The 27,877-nt window shown below is 33.2% G+C and overlaps 1 protein-coding gene across 1 annotated transcript in view; it reads left to right on the top strand.

The window, feature by feature from the left end:
• MEOX2 (mesenchyme homeobox 2) overlaps window positions 1-23,985 on the top strand; it is a 65,178-nt gene extending 41,193 nt beyond the window's left edge. The window contains exons 2-3 of the mRNA XM_082662327.1: window positions 8,240-8,412; window positions 22,590-23,985. Coding sequence (XP_082518453.1) covers window positions 8,240-8,412; window positions 22,590-22,814 — 398 coding nt within the window. The 3' untranslated portion in view covers window positions 22,815-23,985. The remainder of the gene's footprint in view (window positions 1-8,239; window positions 8,413-22,589) is intronic.
• Window positions 23,986-27,877: the final 3,892 nt, after the last annotated feature.

The raw sequence follows: 27,877 nt of genomic DNA, 5'->3' as shown, positions 1-27,877 counted from the left end.
CATAAAAAGTACAGAATTGAAATGAGTTATTGCTTAGGTACCTATTTTATTTTGATCATTTTTATTACATATATTTTTATTGAGGAAAACTGACTTACAATATTATAGCAGTTTGAGGTGTAAAACATAGTGCTTCAGCATTTGTATATATGGTAGAATGATCACCGCAATAAGTCTAGTTACCATCTGTAACCATACAACATTAATACGATATTATTGAGTCTATTCCCCATGCTATACTTTACATTCCCATGATTTATTTATTTTATAACCAGAAATTTGTACTTCTTGATCTCCTTCACCCATTTCATGGCCCCCCAGGCCATCAACTTCCCTCTGCAAACACCAATCTGTATCTGTGAGCCTGGGTGTTATTTTGTTTTGTTTGTTTCTTTTGTTTTGCTTTTTAGATTCCACATATAAGTGAAATCATGTAGTATTTGTCTTCCTCTGACTTATTTCACTTAGCATAATACCCTCAAGGTCCATCCATTTTGTCACAAATGGTAAGACATCATTCTTTTTTACGGCTGAGTAGTATTCCATTGTATATGTATACCACAATTTCTTTATCCATTCATCCATCCATGAATATTTAGGTTATTTCCATATCTTGACTATTGCAAATAATGCTGCAGTGAAGATGTGTATATCTTTTTGAATTAGTTTTTTTAATTTTCTTTGGAGACACTCAATGAATTGTTGGATCATATGGTAGATCTATTTTTAAGTTTCAAAAGAACTTCCATACTGTTTCTCCATAGTGGCTGTACCAACTTACATTCCCATCGAACAGTGCATGAAGGTTCCCATTTCTTCACATCCTCACCAACACTGTTATTTGTTACACTGTTATTTGTTGTCTTTTTGTTAATAGCCATTCTGAAAGATGTGAGATTATATCTCATTGTTGTTTTGATTTGCATTTCCCTAATGATTGGTGATGTTGAGCATCTTTTCAAGTGCTTTTTTTTGTTATTGAGTTGTATAAATTCTTTATATATTTTAGACATTAACCCCTAATTGGAAATATGATTTTCAAATATCTTCTCCCATTTACTAGGTTGCCTTTTCATTTTTTTGATGGCTTACATCACTGTATAGAAGCTTTTTAGTTGGCTGTAGTCCCATTTGTTTAGTTTTGCTTTTTTTCCTTTGACTTTGGAGTCATATAAAAAAGAAATTGCTAAGACCAATGTCAGGGGGCTTAATGCTTATGTTTTCTTCTAGGAATTTTATGGTTTCAGGTTTTACATTCAAGTGTTTAATCCATTTTACATTAATTTTTGTATACGGTGTAAGATAGTTGTTCAGTTTCTTACTTTTGCATATAGCTGTCCAGATTTCCCAACACCATTTATTGAAGAAGCTGTCCTTTCTCCATTGTATATTCTTACCTCCTTTGTTGTAAATTAGTTAACCATATATGGTGGATTTATTTCTTGGCTCTCTCTTCTGTTCCAATGATCTCTATGTCTGTTTTTTATGCTAATACCATATTGTTTTGGTTACTATAGCTTTGTAATATAGTTTAAAATCAAGGCGCATGATATTTTCAGCTTTTTCTTCATTCTCAAGATTGTTTTTGGCTATTTGGGGTCTTTTGTTGTTCCATACAAATTTTAGAATTATTTGTTCTAGTTCTGTTAAAAATGCATTGGAATTTTTATAGGGATTACATTGAATCTGTAAATTGCTTAGGATAGTATGGACATTTTAACTGTATTAAATACGATCATACTGATTACTAGTAAGAAGGTTGAATCATTAATCAAAAACCTCCCAACAAACAAAATCCAGGACCAGATGTTTCACTGGTGAATTCTACCAAACATTCAAAGAAGAGTTAATACATATCCTTCTCAAAGTCCTTCAAAAAATTGAGGAAGAGGGAACACTTCCAAACTTATTTTATGAGGTCAGCATTACCCTGATACCAAAACCAAATAAGAACAACATACACACCTAAAATTACAGGCCGATATTGCTGATGAACATAGATACAAAAATTCCCAACAAAATATTAGCAAACCAAATCTAACAATACATTATTAGCAAATCAAATCTAACGATACATTAATGTATTAACAATACATTAGTATGATCAAGTGGAATTTTTGAAGGATGGTTTAACATTTGCACATCAATCAGCGTGATAGGCCACATTGTCAAAATGAAAGATAAAAATCATATGATCATCTCAATAGATGCAAAAAAAAGTATTTGACAAAATTCAACTTCCATTTATGGTTAAAAAATAACCTCTCAGCAAAGTGGTATAAAGGAAATGCATCTCAACATAATAAAGGCCATGTATGACAAAGCTACAGCTAATATTATACTCAATGGTAAAAGGCTGAAAGCTTTTCCTCTAAGATCAGGAACAAGACAGGGATGTCCATTATTGCCACTTTTATTCAATATAGTATTGGAAGTCTAAGCCACAGCAATTAGGAAAGAAAAAGCAGTAAAATACATAAATTGGAAAGAAAGAAGTAAAAACCATCACTATTTGAAGATGACATAATACTATATATAGAAAACCCTAAATATGCCACCAAAAATACTGTTAGAACTAATAAATGAATTCAGTAAAGTTGCAGGACACAAAATTAATATACAAAAATCTGTTGCATTTCTATACACTAGAAATGAACTATCAGAAAGATAACTCAAGAAAACAATCTCATTTACAATCACATCAAAAAGAAGAAAATATCAATACCTAGGAGTAAATTTAACCAAAGAGGTGAAAGACCTATACATTAAAAACTATAAGACATTGATGAAAGAAAGTGAAGAAGGCACAAAAAATGGAAAGATATCCTGTACTCCTGGATTGGAAGAATTAATATTGTTAAAATGCCCATATCTACTTTAAATTGGCTAAAATTCCTATAACTGCTATCATCTTAAAATTATAGAGGAGGGAAGAAGCAAAGAGAAGGACTTTGTTATAATATTTGCCAGTTTATCCTCAGAATACAATGCAATGCCAAGGTAAGATTATTACCTACTGTGGGGAAACATCTATGTAAAAGGTGTGGGTGACTTTAAGAGACCCAAATATTTTATTTTTATGTATATTCTGAGGTATTTGTTTTCAAGTTATTTATATCCAGATTCATACTAAGTTATTAAATTGGTACTAATTTAAGAACAATCTTGTGCTATTATGTCTCTCTCTTTCGCTCTCATTCTAAAATGTGACCTAAAAATACATAGATTTTATAAAGTATCTCAAGTCTTCATACTCTTTTCCTCTATGTAATTACATCGTGTGGTATGATTCTGTAATGTTACCAATTATAATATTTGCTTATGTAGGTAGCTAATGCTAAATACTGACACAGTCATGTACACTGAATTTTGATTTTTCTCACTTTAAGAATTAGTTGTATAAAATTATGCCCAAGTGTGTTGGGAAAAAGTCAAATCTGTAAACTAAAATTTACTCTGACATAATAGTAACTATTCTATTACATTAGTTTTAGCTATATACAGTTAATCTTTCAATATCTCCCACCAAGTAATAACCTAAATTCCTTTAACAGAAGTAAATAAGGTATCCTTTATAAATTATTTGTTCAAAACATACAATTGGCAACACAAATGTAATAAAAATAAATATATCTTCAGTTTCACTAATGTGAGATTTATCTGACTTATTTCATTCCTGAAAGCGTACTAGACAATCCCGTGAGTAATCAAGGAGGCAGTGAAGAGGGAGGCTGGATGGTAAAAGAGTACATTCACCAATTGATAGTCACTGGTCCAGCCCATAGAATGACTTTTGCATGTTGAATACAACTGTTACTATTACTAAACTGTTACTAAAAATGGAAATTTCTTTTTTTTTTTTTGGTCTTTGAAATTTGGGTTTGCTTTATAAGGGAAACTGTTATAGTAGCTCTACATTTTTCACATCAATGATATAAGAAACAGTGGATATTTTCAATGCTAATTTCTATTCTAGATTTAGCATAGTAGTTTTCAATCCTTTTTTTCCCTTACATACCTCAGTGTATAATAGCCACATTCATTAGTAATAGTAGCTCACTATGATTGTGGTTCTCAAATCTGGAGAGTGGATCACCTAGAGGATTTAAGAACCCCTGGGGAAGATTATTTACTCTGAAAAAAAAAAAAAAAATCTGGAAAGGCTGAAATGCCCACTCATTAAGAAGCTGGAGCAGCAAGTAGGATAAGTTTCCCATAAGGAAGGCAATTTCCCGTTTAAATGTGAAAATTACTAGCATCAATAGGATTATTCTATAAATTACCCTACATCTATCCACAATCTCTATGCCTATATAAATATAATTATTAGCTTCCTACATCTACTATTTGCGGAGCTTTGTTAATAATAACAGAGTAGCTCTCGTTTTGAATAGCTTACAAAACGTTAACACAAGAAGTTGCAAAGCACTAGAATAGACAGTGGCTTAGTATTCATTTTTTTCTTCAGAATATGAAATAAGTATTCATTGTAGTCTAAGCTGTGGAGACCTTCCTTTACATTTTGATATTTTACAGACATTGGTAAATTATGTTCTTCATTTAAACAAGGTAATAAGTTTACTCAGGGTAGCCAAAAATATACTCAATCATACTTTATTATTTCTCTTTTGCTAAAAGGCATTCTGTGCCACTAGTGAACAGACCAAGCCCTCACATTACTTGTCGTCAGTAAAACATTATTATCTTTTGGCATCCTCTTGCACTAGGGGAAATAAAAAGTCACATGTGGAGAAGTTCTAAATGCTAGACAGAAACGATCCTTGGAGGGCAATTTTTATCCTCCACGGAAGTATTGCAGACTTCTTCCATTAGCATAGTCCCAGGGAGCAAAAGGTTAGGGAACTGGGACTGCCAACTATACCTGAACACATAAGTCAACATTTCCTCCAAGCGGTGAGGGAGTGTGAGAGTGCACCCACATGTGCATTAAAGTATCTGAGACGAGAAACAACAATTGTACTATTTTACATTGCAATGTACTGTACAGATGGTGACACTTTGTTTGCGGTTGTAGGCAAGAAAGGAGGGCAGTTTCCAGACTCCCCCCTCAACACCTACCATTTGGCATAGGATATGGGAGGTTGAAGAAAACGGAGGGAGTTTTGCCTCAGTTGAAACAGCTGGGAAACAGATGGAAGCTAATGTGCAGTTTGCCAAAAGCCTCGTCCAAGGCTGTCACCCGTTTTCCACCAAAGAAAAGCTAGTCAGGTGATAGGAGTAGAAGCTTCAGGGTCAGCAAACGATGGACTTTGCAAAATACAGGGGAAAAAAGTCAAAAAATGTTTTAAATCCAAGATTTAAAATATAAGTTTAAAAGTTATATTTTTATGTTATATTTATAAGTTATATTTTCTTGTAAGAAAATGTAAGTCCAGAAATGCAATCCCAAGGAGCATGTTTTTCACAGGAAAGAAAAAGTGGGAGCATCATGGGTGGAAACCACAACAGAATCACAGATCCAAGGATAAAAGTGCCCACATAATTAATTGACATTGGTGCTACCTCAGCTACATTGACATTCTCTTTTAGGTAATGAAATCAAGAAGCACATACCCACTCTTTGTCATGTTAATTACAATATAACTATTCCATTTGTGCTTATTGTAAGTGTGCACAACTCACATCATTTTAGTCACTGAATTTCACTTTGTGAGCTACTTTGGTTTGGAATTCAGGCACTTGGTAAGTTGCTTTTGGATATACATGTTGAATTATAGCCAGACTTTTGTTCAAATTCAGTCACTGGATGTATAAACCTTCTCTTGTATATTTCTAGTTTCAGTGGGCATGCGTGTAGATCCACTGCATGTAACCCTTCTTCCAAGAACTGGCCCAAGTTTTGTATGTTTGTGTGTGTCTGTGGCATTTTTGAAGTACTGCTGAATACTGCAAAAGTTAAAAGAAATCGGTTTCAAAAATAAATACAACTTAATAGGCTTTCCTCAATGTGAATTTGTTCATTCATGCTTATATAAGGGAATGTGTTAACCATGAATCATTCCAACTGAATTGCTTATGAGAAAAAATGCCCTGGCTTTGCTTTCAGTTTCCAGAGTTGCATTACTGAAGGGAAAAGAGCATTGTCCCCACATAAAGAATAATCAGCCACAGATTTCAGACTAAACATGGCTCCAAACTGGCAAAAATATACTTTTGATTCACGTGAGAACATGAGTCCTTGTGAGAGGGACTTATCTGAATATTCTGGGCTGTGACTGAGTTTGCCTCTGCCAGTACAGCTGATGGAAAAGTTAAAAAAAAAAAAAAAAGAAATCAATCATCGGAAAGTTTTGTTCACATAATACCAGAATAGCAAAATGAACCAAAGATGTGGAGGTTGGCAAATCTGTGGCTTAAAAAAGTGGATAATGCAGGTTCCACTTAGAGCCTGGTAAGTTCATATGGTGTAAACACAGCCTAGCTGAGAACTCACACATCTTCTAATCCATAACTCATCTGGTCCCAGTGGCTTACAATCAGATACAGTCAGCCTGTGTCTAACATACCACAAACCACTTTTTGCACTGGATAAAGCCCTGACTGCCCTGTCAAGGTGCGGAGGTAGTCAACAGAGGACTATGTGTCAAGCCCAGAAATGTGGTCTGTGAATTCTAAAGAATTTATGACAGTGCCAGTGCACCAGTCAGTGAAACATGTCCTGTGATCCCTCACAGGAAATTAGTGGCCAAGTATGCCAAAATTTTGATGCAAACCTATTGCCACTGCTGCTACTAGACCTAGAAAACTTTACATTTGGCCAGCGTAGATTCTGGTAAGAGTCAAATCAAAACTGTTTACATTAGAGCACCTTGTCTAGAGGATTTCCATTATGCAGACCCCTCTTGACTTTAGTTAGACTTCCCCCAGCCAGACAGAAAGGAAAAGAACACTAAAAAAAAACCCCAATATTTTGTACATAGCATATTTAAGCATCATTGGATGAAGAAACAAATACCACTTTAAAAGGTCCTTCATAATGCTGTACCATACTATATTTGTCAGTTAAAAAAAAGTCACACTTCATAATGTGATTGACCATCATTTTTCCTATATCATTTCTCTCATTTGGCTTCATAGAAGAGTTCATTGTATCACTACCTGGTAAAGGCATCACTATTTGTGTGTACAGGCTCAAAAATAATTAGAAAATTGGAATAATTTTTGAGAGAGTACAGACATGCCACTTTATCTTGATTATGTTGATATTTCACTGAGGTAAATTTGACATGAATTGTTAGAGCTGGTATGATTATCTATTACTTTGTATATGTAGAATTTTTTTTCCATTATAGACACATGTTCTGTTCTTCAGTATGTTAAGAATGTCTTCTAACCTACACCTCAGGGATATTATGAAGATAAGTAAAATAACTCTATGTTAATTATGTCTTGAACTCTTAGAAGAAAAGATGGCATGATATGCTTGCTGTAAATTATGATTTTTTCTACAGGGCATTATAAGATTTGGTGTTTGGGTACCTAATTTTAGGTGTTGTGCATCTTATGTTTATCTCATATGTAGGGAAAAAACATTTAAAACTGTGTTCATATTTTGAGTTAAATGAACAAAATTGTATTTATAGATTCCACATTGCACTAAGTATTACTCAAAATAAAAGGAGAGCATTGCTATTGCCTTCAAGGAGACTGCACTTAAATTGAAATTAAAAAAACAATAAATACACACACACACACACACACACACACACACACACGTATGCTTACTCTGAGCTTGAACTGACTTTTATGGTCCAGTTGCTAGATATTTGAATTGCTCAGATAGTCACATACTAAGTCACCACTGTTTCTTAGGATCACTCTGTTTAGTCATCCTTAGATCTCAAGAATTTATGTTGAAAAACTTATTAGAAGAAATTTTATATCTGAATAGTTTCAGATATAAAATTGTTTTCTAGAGGGGCTTTGTTTTATCTTAACAGCATGTTAAGAGCAGTTAAGTTTTTTGTTCCTATTTCAAAAGAAGAAAACTAGACACTTCCCCAATTAGGTTGTGAGTCACTTGGGGGCACATTGGGAAAAAAAAGAAATTTATCTCACCGTGTTGAGATAAGTCTTACTGTCTTTGGTCTCTCTCTATTTTTATCATGTCTAACGCTACCTGGAAAAGTAGTTACTCAGTAAATGTTTCTGGTATGAATGATATGATTGAACATGCTTAAATGAATGAACTAAATCTAATTCTCTCTTTTATTTTCAGACTCCCAGGAAGGAAATTACAAGTCAGAAGTCAATAGCAAACCCAGGAAGGAAAGGACAGCTTTTACCAAAGAGCAAATCAGAGAACTTGAAGCAGAATTTGCCCATCATAATTATCTGACCAGACTGAGGCGATATGAGATAGCAGTGAATCTGGATCTCACTGAAAGACAGGTAATGTCGGATATTGAGATTATATGATATTTTTAATTGCTTTGGGTCAACAGTCTTCTCCCGCCATTTTTGAAATATCTAGCTCTGTGGTTCTTAAATATCATTGGGAAGACAGATTTTCTCTTTCATGATGAAGTTTTTGCCCAGCAAAATGACAAAATTAAGAAAGAATAAGATAGCCATGTTTTATAGAAAACTGCATTTATTCAGTTTAAGAAATCATCCTTTGTTCTGTGATTGTACCTTTCTTATATTTTTTTATTTTAAAATATTATTTCTTTTATATAATGACGGCATATGGAGAGGAATTTTATTTGCTTATATTTTAAAATCTCCTTATTTTGCACAATAGAAAGTTGGCAGTCCCATGTTGGTTTCCTCTATTGCTCAGAATAGGGTTTATGTTGCACATTAACCCCCAAACCTCAGTGACATAAGAAAAAAATTCATTGTTTGTTCACTCTCAGTATACTAACTTTACAAGTCCAGCACTCCAAATAATCACTCAGGGACCCAATCTGACCCTCTGGCATCCTGACATGTGGTGTCCTTGGTAACCACAGGAGGTAAGAACGAGTTGGAGGTTCATGCAGTGACCTTTAAATGTTTTCACCTGGAAATGACCCATGTCACTTCCATTTACACTCTAATGTCCGGAAATAGTCAATGGTACTACTTAAATTCAAGGGAGCTGGGAAATTATGGGAGCAAGGCTACATAGATCATTGGTAAACATTTCTACCCCATTACTTCAAATATTTTTGAAATTGTATTGGTCTCAGAAATTCAAAATTCTGGTACCCACTCATTTAGAGAACACTTTGAAATTATTAGTGACCTGTGGACACCAGTTAATGAGACCTAAATAATATTTTTAATTAATTACTTTTTAGGTCCTTTCTTGTATTTTAATTGAATGGCATATGATTTACTCCAGTAGTGTTCCCAGAGCACTCCTTATATGGATTCTGATTTTCCCTAGGAGAATCTACCCTACTGATGGTTAATAGTTGCTAATCTTTAGGAAAACATTCCTGAAAGGCAAATGCAAACATCTTTATGGACAGTGCAGTTTTGATTGGCACTCTTAGGAGTAGAGTCTCATTTCCTCTTCCACTGTACGCACCTCCTCCAGGGATCCCACTGGAAGCAAAGAAATATCAACATAGTGTGGACAGATGAATACTATCTTAGGAGAGCAAGTTATTTTATCCAACTTGTTCAATCATCTGCTTTCCTTCTGTTAATTTCTGTATTTCAGGTTTTAGTAGGATAATTCTGGGTAGTGAAAATATACAGAGGAACACTTTTATGTGGTTTTATTTATTGGCAGTTTATATTTTATTAAATATTACGACAAGTACCGAAGTTATGGAGCACAACATTTTCATTCCCTTGAACTTCACATACAAAGTTCTCTCCATAAGTATACATTTGGCATGCTGGAAAGCAGGATCCAAAATCTACATTGTCAGACCTCTGTTTTTTTGCTTTTTTTTTTTTTAACTGGAAACAGAAAAAAAGAAGGAGGGTGGAATTATACATTAATGTTTTTGTATAGAGACAGTGAATTCTAGGAAATGAAACTATATTTTAAATGATACATAAAGGAAATAAGAAACTAGAGTTTGCTTGTAATCTACAGAAATATGGGATGCATTACTGTGTTTAGTCTAGAGAAAAGTCAAGATCTGTGCTTTCTTTTCTGGGAATGTCCTATGGTTACCTGTCATTATCTGATCATAGAGCAGAGGTCTCACTTTTGGCTAAGAATAATGTCTTTTTAGGAGAAATTCTTTAAATTTGGTTTGGGAATTTTGAAGGTATTTTGGGTATTTCTTCTTTTTTCTAACTGACTTGCCATTCTTGGAAAAGAATCAGAAGCCATTATGTGAAAAACTTACGTACATATATATACATACCCCACACACACACTATATACACGCACATGCACAATTTTAATCTTTGTTTTTTCAAAAGAGTCCCTTTAAAATTTGTATCACTTAGCCTTTGCTGTGTAACAAGCCACTCAAAAGTCTTAATGGCTTTAAATAATAACCAACATTTAATTTGCTCAAAATTTTGAGGATCAAAGATTTTGACTGGGCTCAATTGGCCTACTTCTGGCCTTACCTAGAGCCCTCATGGAACTGTAGTCAGCTGGTGGGTAACTAAGAATTGGTTGGTGTAGGCAGCCTCACCTGGGACATCTTGTCCCTGTTGCATATGTGGTTTCATCTTCTAATAGGCTCCCTGGGATTCACAAATGGTGGTAGAAGCATTCCCAGGAGTAGTTAGAGGAAAAACGCCAACGTACAAGGGCTTTCAAAGCCTCTGCTTGCATCATATTTACTAATGTCCCATTGTCTAAAGTGAATCATATGACCAAGTTCCGTGTCATTGTAAGAGAGGACCACCTATGGGAGTAGACACATGGAAGGAAGGCAAAATTTTTTGGAGGTCATTAGGGAAACAATCTAACTATAGCCTCATAAAGGGAAAAAATAACAACAACAAACACTAAGAGTTAATTAGGTTTTCAAAGAATTCAAAATTTGGTATTGTGTAGAAGAGTTTTTTTATCCTATAAATCTCTGTTAACGGTTTTGCAAGTTAATAAGAAAATATGATGGATGCATGTGGAATCTAAATTCCCAATCAAAATTATGTCTTTAGTTTTTGTTAGTCAGAAAAAAATTTAATTGTTATGAGAAAAATCTGAACAAAAATCCTAGATTTGCCAATTGGAATTGGGTATTCTTAGGCAAGTAACAATCTCCCCAAGGCCTAAAATGGAAATTAAAACTACCTTCTCTTTCTTCTACTCAGGTTTATATGTCACAATGAATGTGAAAGAAATCTTAGCATAAACTATAAAACAAATCTATCACCCAGAGGGGGGAAAACTTCTTTGCTATGCAAGGCATAGTGAGTTAATCCTTTTGTAACACAAATATTTGTTGAGCTAAATGATAGAAATAAAATCTTGTTAAAATAAGCTGGACAAGTCTGGTAGAACTCATGGAAGAAGCAAAAATTGAACAAGTGTTCACTATTGTGATGAGTGTTGAATATCAAAAGAGAGGAATGACAGGGTCATCTGAGAGAATGTTTCTGGTTATGCCAAATGCTCATGTCTTTTTCCTCTACTTCTGTGCACATTCAATATCTTAAATTAAGAATCTGAAGACTTTTATTCTGGGCTGAATTTTACTATGCTAAATTCATCAGAAAAATATTGTATGCTGTCAATCAATTTTGCTATTCTTAAAGGTCTGAAAGCATATTCCTCCAAGATGCCAGAGTGCTCATCCCAGTGAGATATTTTCAGTTCATTTTCTCATGGTTGGGCTTTTAAAATTATAAACATAGAGTTATAAACTGAACCCTTTGCATTCATCTTCTTTTAATTGAGATACAGCTATTCCATTACTTTGATTTTGCATTAATGTCATACATACTTACCTATGTAATCTATATCTTGACATATGAAATCTTAACTAACTCCCCTTTTATAGGATTTCCACATGTAAAATATTCTAATTATAGATGTACAATTTTTCAGTTTCATTCTGCTGCAAGATTTTTTCCACACTTTAAAATAACATGAGATTTATTAAAGTAACTTAAATGTATACACCAAAGAATATTATATCTAACTCCATTTTGCTCAGTGTTTTCCTTAACTTTAATAGAATGTTTAATCTCCTAAAAAATTTTTTTATTGATTTTTTAAAAGCCTGTCAAAATTCAAATATAGAAAAAGAACTTGTTTGTTCTAATAATGTAAAGGGAAAAAACAACAAATATTGAATCATTTCCATTAACAGCAGAATTGTTTCACAAGAAATAACTTTCTTCTAAATGAAAACTTACTTTATAACCAGAAACAGTTTTTAGATGTAATTTTATTTAGAAAATTTACATAATTGCCTATAAAATATGTATAATTGATATGTTATTTGTAGATACTGTATATGTATAATATACATATATGTATAATATATGTATATTTGATATGTATATATATATATGTATATATGTATATATGTATATTTGATATGTATATATGTATAATTGATATGCTATTTGTAGATACTGCTCCCTTGTTTATATCACCCAATCAATATACTTGCCACAATGCTCTGATGGGCCACATACATGTGATTATAAATATTTGCAATAATGATTAGGTTTCCTTTTAGAGAAAAGTAAGGTACACTAAATCCTTAAATATAACTCGGGACTCAAATTTTCAAACCTGAAGAATAGTTCTGAAATCTCCAAAGAAATAGGACTTTTATGTTTGTGTCTCCCATAATGCAATGCCTATACAGGTAGGGGAAGTCTGTAATCCCCTTTGAACTCCATCGGGCCAAAGAGGAAGAAGAAAGAAGGAGAAAAAGAGGCTTATCCTGCAAAGGGAATTCCATGTTAGCACTTAGATGTTCAAGAAAATTGTTTTATGTTAAATAAAAATGGATACACTGGAACAAAGTTGAGCTTTAAATATTTTAATTATATAGTGGTTTTTTGTGGAACAGTTACCACTCTAGTAACCTTCCAGTTTCTAATTTACAGCCTCAAGTGTACAACATATTCTCATATACCCTTCTCAGTCAACATCTAATAATCCTCAGTTGGCAGACCCACTTGGAATACTTTGAAGAGCCAGTCAGTCTAAAGACCCTCCTGTCCCAAGATTTTTTTTAAGTTTGACAAGCTTATTCTGCTTTTTCATCCATCCAGATACACTTGGAAAAAGCTCATGCCAAATTTTTAATGTCTCACAATGGGAAGAGGAGGGAAGGCAGCTGCATAAAACTATAGGAGTGACAAAATGGACATACTTATAGAGTTAAAGCTGCCAAATATAGAAAGAATGGGAGATCCTTCCTTTTCACAAAATCATTTCACAGAGCTAATCAAAGGTGCAATGTTGCAGATTTGTAAGCTAAGATTACCAGGATAAACAGCCTGAATTCATGATACCTCTGCCAAGATAAATGGAAAATCCCACCTAGTTGGATCATATTACATTAGTGGGAATGAGAGGGATTATGTTTTGTTTGTTACTCATAAATCATTAAATGGCTCAATGCCAAGTATTTTCCAAATAGACGTCCATTTTTTGGATGACTGTGAAGGAGAATTTTTCCTGTGCCAAATAAACAGTGGTTTTGTGTTTTACTCAGAATTTTGCGCAATCCCTCCCCTTGCAGGTTTATTTCTATACATTTCTGTGAATACTTTCAGTTACTTAGGTAATAAATTATGTCTCCAAGATCAGACATATTGTCTATTCAAGGTAATCCAAGAATACCTGTGTAGCCAGTGATTTTAGATATTTCCTCATTTCTTTAGAGTAGTATTTAACAGTCACATAGAGTAACGGTTAGATATTTCTTTTGCTTAAATCATGGTGTGCCTGCTAATTTGAGAGATTAAATATGATTTGACTCGGATGGGAAAAATGGGGTAGAATAGGGTGGACAATTTGATGGTGGAATATACAATGGAATCTTAGTTCAAAATAAAAAGAGATATTTCCTGAGTGATGCTGTTTGTTTGTTTTTTTAAAGAAATGCATATCGACAATGTGTGGTGAGCTCTAAAAGCCACATTCAGAACTGCCTTAGGTTCCACAAAACAAAGGCTATGATGTAAAATTTAAGAATATCAACAATAAAGCAAAATCTATAAAGAGAAGATTAACAATTCCAGCCTCTCCTAACTTAATTTTCAGAGATATTAGCTGTATAAAGTAGAAGGCTGAGAAATAAACAATTGAACCCTAACCATTTACCAATGTAAATATCCAATTTTGAAATAATATAGAAAAAAATCAGAAAAATAAGACTCCACCCTTATTGAACCAGCCTTGAGAGTATGTAAAGAATCTATTTTTTAAAACGTTCTTAGGTAGATGAATAGAGAGATAGACGTAGAGATATACAGATACATCGCTATCTACCTATTTGTATATACACACACATATAAAATGAGCCTTAATTTTAGGTATTTCCTCAATAAGGAAACATAACTAACTTATATTTAATCAATAAATCGACAGTAACATTCTGAAACATATGCGTTGCAACACAGATCATCATTTAAAGTGTAATGTTAAAGAAAAAATCTTCTGTAATGAAAGATTACTCCTTTTCCACAGTATCCTTGCGATCATATACGTTTTCTTCATGTAATTTAAAATGAATTCTAAAACTAAGAAGCTTCTGGAAATTTTGAGAAGCTGGTTCAAGTTTTATGTTAACATCTTCAACTTTAAAGAGATGTTCTGTGATCTAAAAATGTATATAGAGCATTGCATATGTTCTATGACATCTATAAAATAGTAAATACAGATCTAATAATGGACAATTTCTAGAGAATTTGGCTATAAAAGACATTCTACCAATTAACTCCCTATTTCCATGACTCCTCATGAAAACCTGAGATGTATTTAACTTAGGATGGATTTTAACTTCATTTCTCTTTATCACTTCTAATTCTTATGCTGAACAGTTTTTTTTCAATTTTTTGAAATTTTCCCAGTTATTGAAATTACTGAATACTTTTGTGGTCAGTGTATATTCATATGATAGTAATAATTGCCATTATAAATTCTTAGAATAATCTTGGAGACAGTCCCAAAATCTAATAAAAGTGTAGTGAAGGTTCACATGTATTCTGATCTTGAAATTAGTTGTCAAGAAATAATCAGAATATTTAATTAGATTGAATCATAAGAATTGCCAATATTCTACTGCTCTTATAAGAATGGTGAGTTTCTGTGTTTCAATCAAATATTTACATTTGATAGATTTCACTTAACTAGACAGTGGCTAGGATAAAGTTCATTTCTTAAAATTGTATATACTGATTGTGATATATTGCTAACTATTGTTAAACATTATCCCAGAGATTAGGCAAGATGTTGCGAGCAAAGGTCATCATTCTAGTTGATCTTAGTAGTTTAAACAAGGTAAGTAGCAGCTGTGGGTCAGAATACACAATTTCCATGTATTCAAGAATTGCTATTCAGGAATTTGTTAACACAGTAATGGAGAAAAATGCCTAATTTAGTTTTGATATTTCCACTTAGATTTGCTGAAGTCATTTACTCATGATATACTGAGCTAAACAGTATTTCACTTAGAATAACTAAAAGATGTATCTGTTTTTTTTAATCTTGTGTAGAAATAGTGTAGTGAATTTTCACTGTAAATTCATATTAATAAAGTAGGTCATTTGAATTGAATTTCATCAGGTATGACAAAAGAGGTAAACTTGTTAGCATTTACTACTACTGTGACATTTCTAAAGGGTCAAATTTAAAAGTGGTCAGTCCTCTAAGAATTTTGCTCATCATGTGAATGATGACTCTGGCTGCATTTTTGTTAAGGAGAATATAATACATGTGATTGGCTTGTAATAGTACCCATTGCTTTACCATTTATTATGGAGAATTTCATTTGTTGCCTAGAAAATAGTTTATTTCTTGTTCAACACGTTATTTGCCCACGGCTGCCAATGGCTGATGCGTATTCAGTTTGTTCAAAGTCGTGTGAAACAGTAAATGTTTTATGACTACATATTTTTTTAGTGAGCCTGGTTCTCAAGCATTCTAAGTACAAAAAGAAAAAAAAGAGACTTTGAAACTGAAAATTTTAGAGGCCGGAAAATGATTTCCTGGTCTTAAACATTGTGTTAAAATAGAGGAGAAAGGTGAGTGGCAGTCCTCTACGCAGGGATTCAGGCTTTAGTCATGGAATATGTCCTAACCCCCTTCACCCCCCAACACACACACAGACACACACACACACGCACACACACCCCACGTCCCAACCCCTTGTTGCACTGCTATAGAAACAGCAGTCAACCGGTAGCTCCCATGTGCTTCTTGGAAATAGCCGAGGAATTCCTTCTCTTAATCAGATATAAATCTATTCAGACAGGAAGAGTAAAGAAGCTTACTTTTCCCCCATTTTTCATCCTTACCTTATAGAGCATTCTTGGTTCTAATTCTTCAGTTTAACCACTGACTTTGCCACTGAATTACTTAGATAAGTCTCACTGGGATCCATTTACTGATACAGTAGGTTTACTAGATCAGCCGCCATGATCAAATTTAATCACACCTGTGATAAAATTATATTCATACAATTACTCCTTTGCATGTTTTCACATGTTAAAGATGTGAATAAATATTTGTTAGTGTTTACAGTATTTCAAGTGTTCATATACAAATAGAAACAGTTGAAATTTTAAATCTACAAACTCCAGATGTTTAGAGACATCTAGATATGTCACCGAAATATTTCATTTTCATCCAGATGTTACGTGTTATGATTGTTTCTTCAAAAGACAGACACTTATGGTAGTCTATAAATATGGGTTATAGCATTATATAGATTCTACTTTCTATCAACCAGTTTGCCTCTGGCCATTTTAGAAAATTGTATGACAATACAGCTACATATTTCATTTGTGTTCTCCTGATATATTGTCAACCCTCAAGGACAGGTGTTATGAACTTATACATAGAAGGCCATATGTGAATGACTAAATAAATTAAAGAGATAAAACGCATGTTTAGCAAATAGTAACAATGATTCTCAGTTACAGTATTTTTATTAAAGAGAAAAATTAGATTTCTAGATTCTGAAATATCATTTAAACAAATTAGCTACAGTAAGATTCTCTTAGCTGCTTTCTTCAGTAACGAGAGTCAAGATGTGAAAAAATGTTTTCCTATTTATTTAAATAGTAGTTTGATTATCCAGGCAATGTGAATACTAAATACTTGTAAACTAGGGGATTAAAAAGTGAGGCTTTATAATAATCAGATGTTCTGAAAAGTAAGGTTTATAACTGAGCACTTTAAATATTTACTACTAATCCTGCAGGCTATTATTTCCTTTGTTATTTTTTTATTTTGAAGATTTTTTTGAAAAGTATTACCTTCATGCAGAAATATTAAGAGGCTATAAGTTCAGTTCATATTGCTTTGGTTTCATGAACAATGGTATTTTTTCCTTACTCAGATTCTTGTGGGAGAAAGAACTTATTTTTATCTGAGTTATTAATCATACTGTGTAACAAAACATACTTCATATGGAATCTTGCCCTAGATCCAATCTTAAAAAAAGGAAATACTAAAAACAAACAAACAAACTCGTTAACCAGCATTTCCAGAGAAATTGCCGATAGGAGATAAATTGAGTTTAAGCCCAAATAAAATAATAAAAGTTCACAAAATTTATATATCATACTCCAAGATGGACAGATTTGTTTTAGTTGTATGCAAAATATTTGATGATCCAATTTCCTACCACCTAAGGTACTACGCTAGGTTAGTAGAACAAAAAATTCAGAGACACACAGGATGCCAGTAACAACAAGAGCATGAGATTCCCAGAGGAAAGAAATCATTTGCTATAATAATTGTGTGGCAGCAAAACAGTGTGGGACATTGAATGTAGGGGTAGAGTTCATGCCATCTCATGGACCATTGGGGGAACCTCTTATTAGGGGATTAGCAATGACACCAACTACAACAACAAGCAGTTTAAGGATATTCTGTAAAAGATGAAGCTAATCTTTACTCACCTCAGTATATGCCAAAGGCCTCATATACAGTCAGTAAACTGCCTTGAGGGCAGGAACTATTTCTTATTTATTTGTACACATTCCTCAATCTAACCCCTCTTACCTGTTACTAAACATTCAGTAATATTGAGTGTATGAATGAATGACTAGAGATTCCAAGTCACCAAGGAAACACAAGATTAGTTTTACTCTACTTAGTTTATAAGTGCAGATTATTATATGAAACACACTTGCAAATGTTAATCAAAATAATTTGCATATTTTAAAATTGTCAAGCATTTGAATGATTATCCTTTAGCTATCTTACAAAAGTATTTTTTCAATCCAGCCAATGAAGCTGGATTATTAAGTGATAATAAATTAAACTATAAAGTTTCTTTATTTATAAAACCATGGAGTTATTATTCCAATGGCAAGATTGACATAATCCGGAATACTTTTATAGATTTGTTTTTAATACTGTGATGGTTGTAGGAAAACATATGCTTTTCCCCAAAATCTTCCTCTCCTTATTTCAATTCATCCAATATTTTATAGTATATTTGAAAATACAACTGGACACACTGACTTTTGAAGTTCTGTACTCTTCCTTCGCATTTTTATATGGTGTACTCATCATGCATCTGTTTCTGTGTTTTGTTCCATTACTAAATTCATGGAGTTCCTGTATCAAATATGTAGCTTGAACTAAGAAAATACCTCAAGGCATTTCAAGAAATACCTCAAGAAAATACCTAAAGGTATTAGAATTATTAGATTTATTATATAATCATCAAATGCTTTTACATATACATGCATATATCTATCTATATATCCATGTATATATATTGATACATAGCTACTATTGAAAACTCTGAAGTCTTTCATTTGTCTGTTTAAGCAAATGAAATGGCAAAATTTCACATGGTAGACATAGGAAACAACACAAAATAACCTATACTGTTTCTAAAATCAATACCATATTCTTACATTTTTCTCATTTAGAATTGCACATAACAGGTTTTATACTGGTATTATAGAATTAATGCACCCCTCCTCCCAGAAAAGGAAATAAGTATAGATTTAAAGAAATCTATTCCTCCCATTTTCTGCCAAGATTATTTTGGCTGGATATTTCACTCTTTGGTGACAATGATGATGATGTGTTTCTTCCATCTGGAATTGTCCATGGAGAAAATGTCCCTATGGAGAATCTTGAAAGGCTCATTATTCCAATATTACAAATATGAAAATTGAGGCAGAGAGAAGTATAATTTTCTCAAATTCACACAGAAACTCAGAAGTGAAGCCAGGAGTAGAGCCCAACTCATGTGGAAAAGATCTAATGAAACATGCAATGTCAAACTTGCAAAGGTAATTAAATTGAGTAATATAATTACCTAAATTACAGTACAGGAAAATACTGTCATATTTACAAACCTAATTATATTGGGTAGGAGAATTACCTGAATGATAGTAATCATATGGATGGAGTTCACATACTTTATATCCTTTACTTTTCTAACCTGAAGGCTTAAAAAGCAGGAGTTTGAAATATAACAGGAACAAAACCAAAAAAAAAAAAAAAAAATCAATTTGGAGCCAAACAAACCACCAGGTTTAAATTCTGGCAACACATTTTCCCGTCTGTGTACTCTTAGGCAAGTCACTTAACCTTTGCGTCTCAACTGCCTCATCTATAAAACAGGAATCATATAGAAAAAATTTTGAGTATTTGAAAAATGCATATATAGCACCTATCAGTATAGGGGCTTAGCCCTAAGTAGATATGTGATTAAAAATCACAGCTTGTCATTTGGCTATTAAGTAATAATAATACAAGAACACCAATCAGCTTGTTTTTAATCCGTCTATTTTACTACATATTCTGCGTTTCTAAGCAATCTTTTCCTACATTTTCTTATTTTTGATTGTTAAGTGGATTAATATATGTATGGATAATGTAAGATACAAGATTTTAATTATGGCCTGATAGAACAGTGAAAATCCAGAGTTGAGAAGTGACTTGGTTTAAATGTTTTTTGGTGCCAGCAGCTGAGAAAACTGTACAAATTTTGATGGAGTATTGTGATTTGAAGACCACTAAAATAAGTACATCTTTAGAAATGTAATATGTTTTTCTTTACTTTCTCTTTAGCACTCTGCATTTACAGAAATTGAGATTGTTTCTAAAATGAAAATGGAGAATATTCAAAATATTCCTGGAGTAGAATAAAACAGAACTATCTCTGCCAGATATAAAGACTTACTATGAAATTATAATAATTAAGACTGCGGTTTTGTCAAAAGGATATAACAAATGAGTGCATCAATAAAGCTATGTGTAAATGGAAACTTGATGTATGACAAAGTTGAAAACAATAATCTCTGGAAAAAGGGTGGACTATTCGTTAAATGGTGTTGGAATAACTTATTATACAAGTGGAATAAAGTAAATTTAGAAATTTTCTTTGCAGTATATACTAAAATCAGTACGTCATGGATTGAGCACTCCAATTTGAAATGCAAACCTTAAAACTTTTAGAAGACAAAGAAGAATATCTTAATGGTCTCAGAAGAAAGAAGATTTTTAGAGACGACATGAAAAAGATAGCCATAAGAGAAACAATTGATAAATTTGAATATAATAAATTTTAGAGTTTCTGATCATCAAAAGATACTCTAAGGAAAGGAAATGGGCACACTATAAATTGAGAGACTATAGTAACAGCCATATAACCACAAAGCATTAAATTAGCATTCAGAACATATTTTAAGAGTCCATAAGGAATGAAATTAAATCCAAAAACAACTCAGTGTAACCCAAAGATGTGGAGGCATTTCACAAAAGAAGAGATACAAATGGGCCATAAACACTTAAAGATGCTGTACTTCATAGTAATCAGGAAATGCAAACTAAGAAGATGGTGCGATAACATTTATAGTCATTATGTTGGAAAAAAACTGACTGATAACTCCAAATATTGACAAAGATGTGGACTGGTAAGAACTCTTACACCCCGGACTGTGGGGGGGGGGTTAAATTGATGAAGCTTTAGAAAATAATTTTTCTGTATTATCCTGTTAAATTCAACATTCATACACCCTGTGTATGATGGCAACTCCTGAGTGTATACTCAGAGAAGTTCTATCACATGTTTATCACAACACAAATGCAAGAATATTTATAACAGCATCATTTATAATGGAAAAAAACAAGTTGTTCAAGTGTCCATGAACAGGAGAATGGGTACACTGTGATATATTCACACAATGAAATTGTGTACAGTCATGAAAAATGAATGAATGCAGTCCCTTGAATCAACATGGATAAGGCAAGAAGGCTATAGTTAAAAACATTCCATTTCAATAAATCTAAAAGGCGAAATTAAACAGTACTCTTTAGGGTCACATGTAGTGAAAAAAGCTGTTGTCTCTGTTTATTTCTTTGTTTCAAATAAGGGCTTGGGGTTGATAAACACAAAATTCAGGCTTGTGGTAACTTTGAGTGGGGTAGACAGAGAAATGCAATGTAAAAGGAATAGTTAGCCTAATAAGAATATACAGTGATGAGAAGTGCAGCAGGAAAGGAAGTCAGTTCCTCCTAAACAAGAAAGTGAAATGATGCCATTAATTATTATGGTTGTGGTCATGGATGGTCATTTAATGCATGTCTCTACAAAGCTGATGAGACTAACATAATATACAATCTCAGTATTAGCAATTAACAAGTATCAGTGAAAATTTTGGATCTCAATCGTGTTTTGAGGAAATCATTGGAATCACATATATGTAAAGTAAAATAAAAGTACTAAGGGCAGAAAAAAAAGCATAGTTCAAAAGCAGATGGATTCACTCTGAGGTGGAATGGTCAAGTAAAGCTTTGGGAATGCAGCCGTGGACTGCAGGGGCACAGAATGACCTTCCAAATGTAGCTTCATCAGTAGCTCCCTGAGCCTTTTTTTTTTTTTTTTTTGCGGTACGCAGGCCTCTCACTGTTGTGTCTTCTTCCGTTTGCGGAACACAGGTTCCGGACGCGCAGACTCAGCGGCCATGGCTTACGGGCCCAGCCGCTCCGCGGCATGTGGGATCTTCCCGGACCAGGGCACGAACCCGTGTCCCCTGCATCGGCAGGCGGACTCTCAACTACTGAGCCACCAGGGAAGCCCTCCCTGAGCATTTTTAAAATGGGTTCAGGAATTGACAGCCCGGGGCGGGAGGAGGGCTGTTGTTTGACCCAGACAATTATTAAATGTCAGTTCTAATTCACAGAAACTCTTTATAAAGCTAAATACCTTTGAACCACCTAAAATGATAGAGTACTTTCCCATCTATTTTTTATACTGTATGTCATAAAACGTGAAATATAGTCCTTGGTACCTTCTGAAAGTTTTAAAATTATTCTCATGAACATGGGACATGATTAAATTCAATGTTGATTTATTTTCATATTCACTCTTTCATAGTGTGTTTGTATAAGGCTTTGAAAAGCTACTTTTTTCACTGATGACCAAAAAGGAAGAATAAAATGGTCCATTTAACTTTCTTTCGTGCTTTCTTTTGTTTGCTCCCTTTCTTCGTTAAAGGTGAAAGTCTGGTTCCAGAACAGGCGAATGAAGTGGAAGAGAGTAAAAGGAGGACAGCAAGGAGCTGCTGCTCGAGAAAAGGAACTGGTGAATGTGAAAAAAGGAACACTTCTCCCTTCAGAGCTTTCGGGAATCGGTGCAGCCACTCTCCAACAAACAGGGGACTCTCTAGCGAATGAAGACAGCCACGACAGTGACCACAGCTCAGAGCATGCACACTTATGATATACACAGAGGGGATCAGCTCCATTCTCAGGAAAGAAATGTTGTGATGGCAAGCCTTCTTCGAACATCGTTTACACAGAGAGATGACTAGGACCGTGATTTTTAATATTATTAAATTCAGGCATCTCGAGTCTGTTTCTCATGATATATAGAGGGTTTACACTAAGTGCCACTTATTAAAGTTTCTACTACAGTGAAGATGGAGGTGAACTTGCTTTGAATATTGCAGATGTGTTGGTCGTGTGTATGACAGTGAGCAGCTTTGTGTTTGCTTTTGCTTGCACTGAAAATTAAATTGCTATCAAGAGCAAACTATGAGACATGTGCATTGAAGGTGCCTCCAGAGTGAAGATGCAGAAGGTGAATTTGCTCTGAACATTCCAGATGTCCGAGGTTATGTGTGTGACAGTGGGCAGGTATTTGCTCTTGCTTGCACTGACAGTTACACTACTATCAAGAATAAACCATGAGACATTTTATCCTGAACAGCCACAGTGCCTGAAATCACTCTTAAGTGGATTAAAAAATGTATTTTAACTCTGTATATATTACCCTTAAGTCATTTTACTGTCTTCACTAAGTTTAGCAATGCATTCGTATTAGCTGATGAAAATAGGCACTCACAATGACAGCCAGAGCCAGCTTCTTGTCTTTTTATACATTTTGTCATCCCAGAAACAATCAGCACATGCTTACTTGTGTTTGAGTAGAGAAAAATACATTAGAGTCTGATAGGACATATTCTTGTACCACAGACAAAACAAATCTTATGTTGCATTTTCTATCAACTGCTGCTAATACATTATTATAAAACTTACCTAGCTCCTCAGTTCTTCCTATCTTATAGCTTGGAAAAAAATTTAGGATCATAGGCAAATCAGTTACTTGCAGAAAGAGCTTTGTATGACAGACATTGTCTGATTTTATTTCTATAAAATGTTAGCTGTTGTGAATATGATTTAATTAACAAGAAAAAGGGTTCCCCCCTGATTGGCCATGGTAGACAAGTTGCAAAACAAAATTGATTCCTCAAGTTGGTAGAAGGTAAAATTCTGAATGTTTTCAAATTAAATTCAGTAAAAACACATTATTTTTTCATATATGATGTATTCACGCAGAACAACAATCTTTGTATTTTGTAAAAAAAAAAAGTGTTTAATAAATGATCCTTTGTAAATAATTTTGGTCTCCCTACAGTGATTTCCTAAATGTTCACAGGTTTTCATGATAAAGCTGAAGTGCCAATTCGTCTGCACTTGTGTAAACCCAGATGATCATAATTAGTGAATCATCTACATTTTTTAAATTTCTGAACTTTTTTATTACTGAAAAAAATCCTTGTGTAATAAAAAAGCATCTGAGAATAGGCATGTGGTAAGCCATTTCCCTGATTTGAAGAATATGCCAAATAGATTTCTTTGTATGTTTTATGAAATCAAAGACAAAAGTAGGAGAAATAGTAATATTATTCACCACAATGTGAGAAACAACAGTCATACATTTTTAAGCTTATGTATAAATAGAGATGAATTATCCAATGATTGTTTCTAAGTAAAAATATCCAGAGTTGTTGATGTGAAAATAAGCTAATCAGAATTCTTAGTCCTAGTGGACATTACCAATATAAGAAGTCAAGCATTATGTTAACTTAATGTACTTTGTATCATGCATGATCGCACATACATTGGATATCTACATCCTACTTAATTACTTTATAACACTGTTTTTCTTGTGTCCCATATTTTAACCAAAAATATTTTGAAATATCCAGCAGTTCCCCCATCCCCTAATTAATTAGAAATAAAAATAAAGAACACTAATCCGTAAAAATTTCCAAAAACCTCATTATTGGATTTCATTTGCTTTAGAATGGTGAGACTGACAAAAAAATAGATTTGGTTAATTTTAATTTGCTTAGTCTAGCATGATAAATACAGAGTATTCAAGAAATAGAATAATTAGATTGTTCATATCACATTTTTCCCTTTGTGTAATAAATTTTATCACGGCAGTTAGCAATATTTCTAAATTAACTTTTGGAGGGAGGCAATTCAGATTAACATCTTCCAGGCATAAAACAGATACTCTTCTATCAATTACTTGACTGAATACAAAGTATATTTGTACTGATGACATCTACTTGGGTGGACTGACTTTTCTTACTTTGGATTTAAATTCAAAACATCTTGACAGAAGTGGGAAGATAAAAAAATCCAATTGAGTTCTATAGGGACAAAGTGGAGAATATTTCATTTCAGCAGGAAAATAATCTCCAGTAATAAGAGGAAAGGACAGCTGAAAAGCAGCTAAAATGAGAGCTAAGGGCTGTGGCCAAATAGAAAGATACGAGAATTACCACTTAGCGTGATAAATGAAGTGGGAAAAAGTGATTCTGAATAGATATGACATTTAGGAAGTGTGAAGCATTTGTATTCTGGACCATTCCTTTATTAGAGAATCATAAGCTATTCTAAAATGATGAAGTGAAATTTGACTCTGGAGAACGTTAAGAATCACTAGGCAGAAGAGGCCACTGGCTGACCAAAAGGGGGCATCATTTTATTCACAGTGGATTAAAGTGATCCACCATATAAGATGCTGGAACACATTAGCAAAATGATGACACACTGACAGGTAAACAAGCAGGCTAGGTTAATTTTAATTGGAAGAACTTACTGTCTTTTTGGAGTATTTTTGTATTCTCTTATCTTAAAAGTGGTGCTTAAGTTTGCTAGACGGTGACTCAACATCCTTCCAGAATTAAAATCCCATAAGGAAACGTCAGATATTCTCACGTACTATCGGGTTTAATTTACTCCAGAAATGACAAAATCTAAAAGAACTTTGTTTTGATTCTACACTGGGATCCTGGCTTGCCATGGTATCTTTTCACATAATGCCCTTTTCATATAATTCTGTGTCAGAGCTTGAAGCTCCATGGAACTTTATAATAGCATGAAAGCACCTTTCTCTGAAAATAGTATGGAATCATGGTTAGAGTGATTTTTCCCACAGGATTTAGAGGGATGAACACTACAACGTTTTTCCAAAAGCTGATCCACATACTTTTACCTCATTAGTAATATGATCCCAATTATCTCTTACTTCCCATATTTACCTAGGGTTGTCAACCTATATTTTCCCCTTCATAGACCTGAGAACTGAGTTTGCCATTTTGTTGTTTTTTTAAGCAAACTAAATGCACTTAAAATTATCCCATCCACAGTTTTAGTACACTCCTGGATGACATTACATAAAATAAACGTGAGAATGACTTGTGACATTCAATAAGGGCTTTCCTTAGGATAATAGAATGAGATTAGAGGGTGGATAGAAAAGTGAAGTAAATTATAAAAATATATATTTTATGTTTCTAATGCTACTGGTTTTCAAGAACATTTTTTAAATTACTGGCATATTTATAATGGCAAACGCTAATTTTCTTCTGAGAGAAGTTTAGAGAAAACTATAGAGCTAAAATAAAATCAGCAACAAGATGGTAGCTATCCTAAGTTAGTGACTAGAAAGCTTTACTGTAAAACGTGTTCACCTTAATTTCTAAATATATTTAGGCAGGTGAATTTTAAGAATAAGTCACTTATACCATGGTCTATTTTCTAATAAAACGGTATTAACATAATTCAGTTAATATTCGAGGTGAGTGGTATTTAGATTACAATGCAATGTTTAAACTATCAAATACAAATACATAATTGGTATAGTTATTTGAACCATTGGGGAATAATTGTATTTTCTTGTTAGCTCCTTTTGTTGCATTCCTTCAGTAAAAAGCAATCTGTAAGTAAAAACAAATTCAGAGCTATTACGAATTCAGCATTTAGTTTGATATTCTAAACATTTCAAATCTTATGAGCATTAGAAATCTGCAAGATCGATCTGCAAATACTGTTATAAAAGTGGGCTTTTTTATTATGTTTTCATTTTCCCTAAATATGCCTGAAGCTAACCGGAATATTGAAGAACAGTCCTTTTCATGGGTACCTCAACATTTCTGCTTTTAGCTCTTATAAAATAGCACTAGAGGTAGTGGACAAAGGAACAAAAACGGCCCCAGAAAAAGATGGCTACACCAAACTCTGAAAAACCTATAAAATATGTACTTCAGGACATAAATATGACTTTTCTTTATCTAATTCCCTATTTTATCTAAATTCCCTATTTTAAATACTCTCATCTTGACATTTAAAATGGTTAAATATATTGAGAGTACATTTAACAGAGTAAACATTTTTTGTTTTTTACTTTTATATCTTTTTTTCTCCATAATAGCTACTAACTTTTATTCAAACCCAGCTTCAAACCGTGGTCAAGAAAAAAATCAAGAAAAATGTTTACTGGGTTACAATATATTCAGCCAGCTCAGTGAACCCCCTTTAAGATATTGGTCACTTTTGTGTCAAGATGATTCTCAGAAACACTTTCCAATGGAGAATGAATTTGTAAATATAAATTATTGTCACATCCACTTCATGTAAGGGATGATATAGTGATTTAGTATATAGTAATATCAAGTTTAGGCTATAATTTATATTTGTGCCTTTTATGAACTAAATGCACTGACACAAACATGTATTTGCTTTAAATGAAAGAAATCACAATGTTAAGGAACAATTACACTATCCTAAAAGTATTAAACATACATTGCATTCTTGCATACATGTTAATAATATTGGTAGTTGAAAACATTAAATATTAATTTTATATTTAGTACACATGTTAACTTTAAAAATATATCATTACTTGCTCAGTTTGATGAAACGTTAGACCCACACTATACGTTTAAAGCCAGACTACTAATCCTAGGTAAATTATTTGCTTGGCTTTTACTTTCTTTAGGGCAGAGTTCAATTTTCTTTGGATTTGCCAACACTGGGATATAGTAATTTTTCATGACATGAGGCCTGTAAAGTGTAAGAGAATGTTTAAGTGTTTAAAAACATTGAAAAAGTGGACAGAGAACATTTTATCTAAAGTGATAAAATTGAAAAAGACTTCTTCAATTGTTCAATAGAAAAAGATAAAGTAACTCATGACATTAGAAA

Source organism: Grampus griseus, assembly GCF_964374135.1.
Source record: "Grampus griseus genome assembly, chromosome: 9".
NCBI lineage: Eukaryota > Metazoa > Chordata > Mammalia > Artiodactyla > Delphinidae > Grampus > Grampus griseus.
The sequence above is the reverse complement of the archived record's forward strand: the minus strand, read 5'-3'. Positions and strand labels throughout refer to the sequence as shown.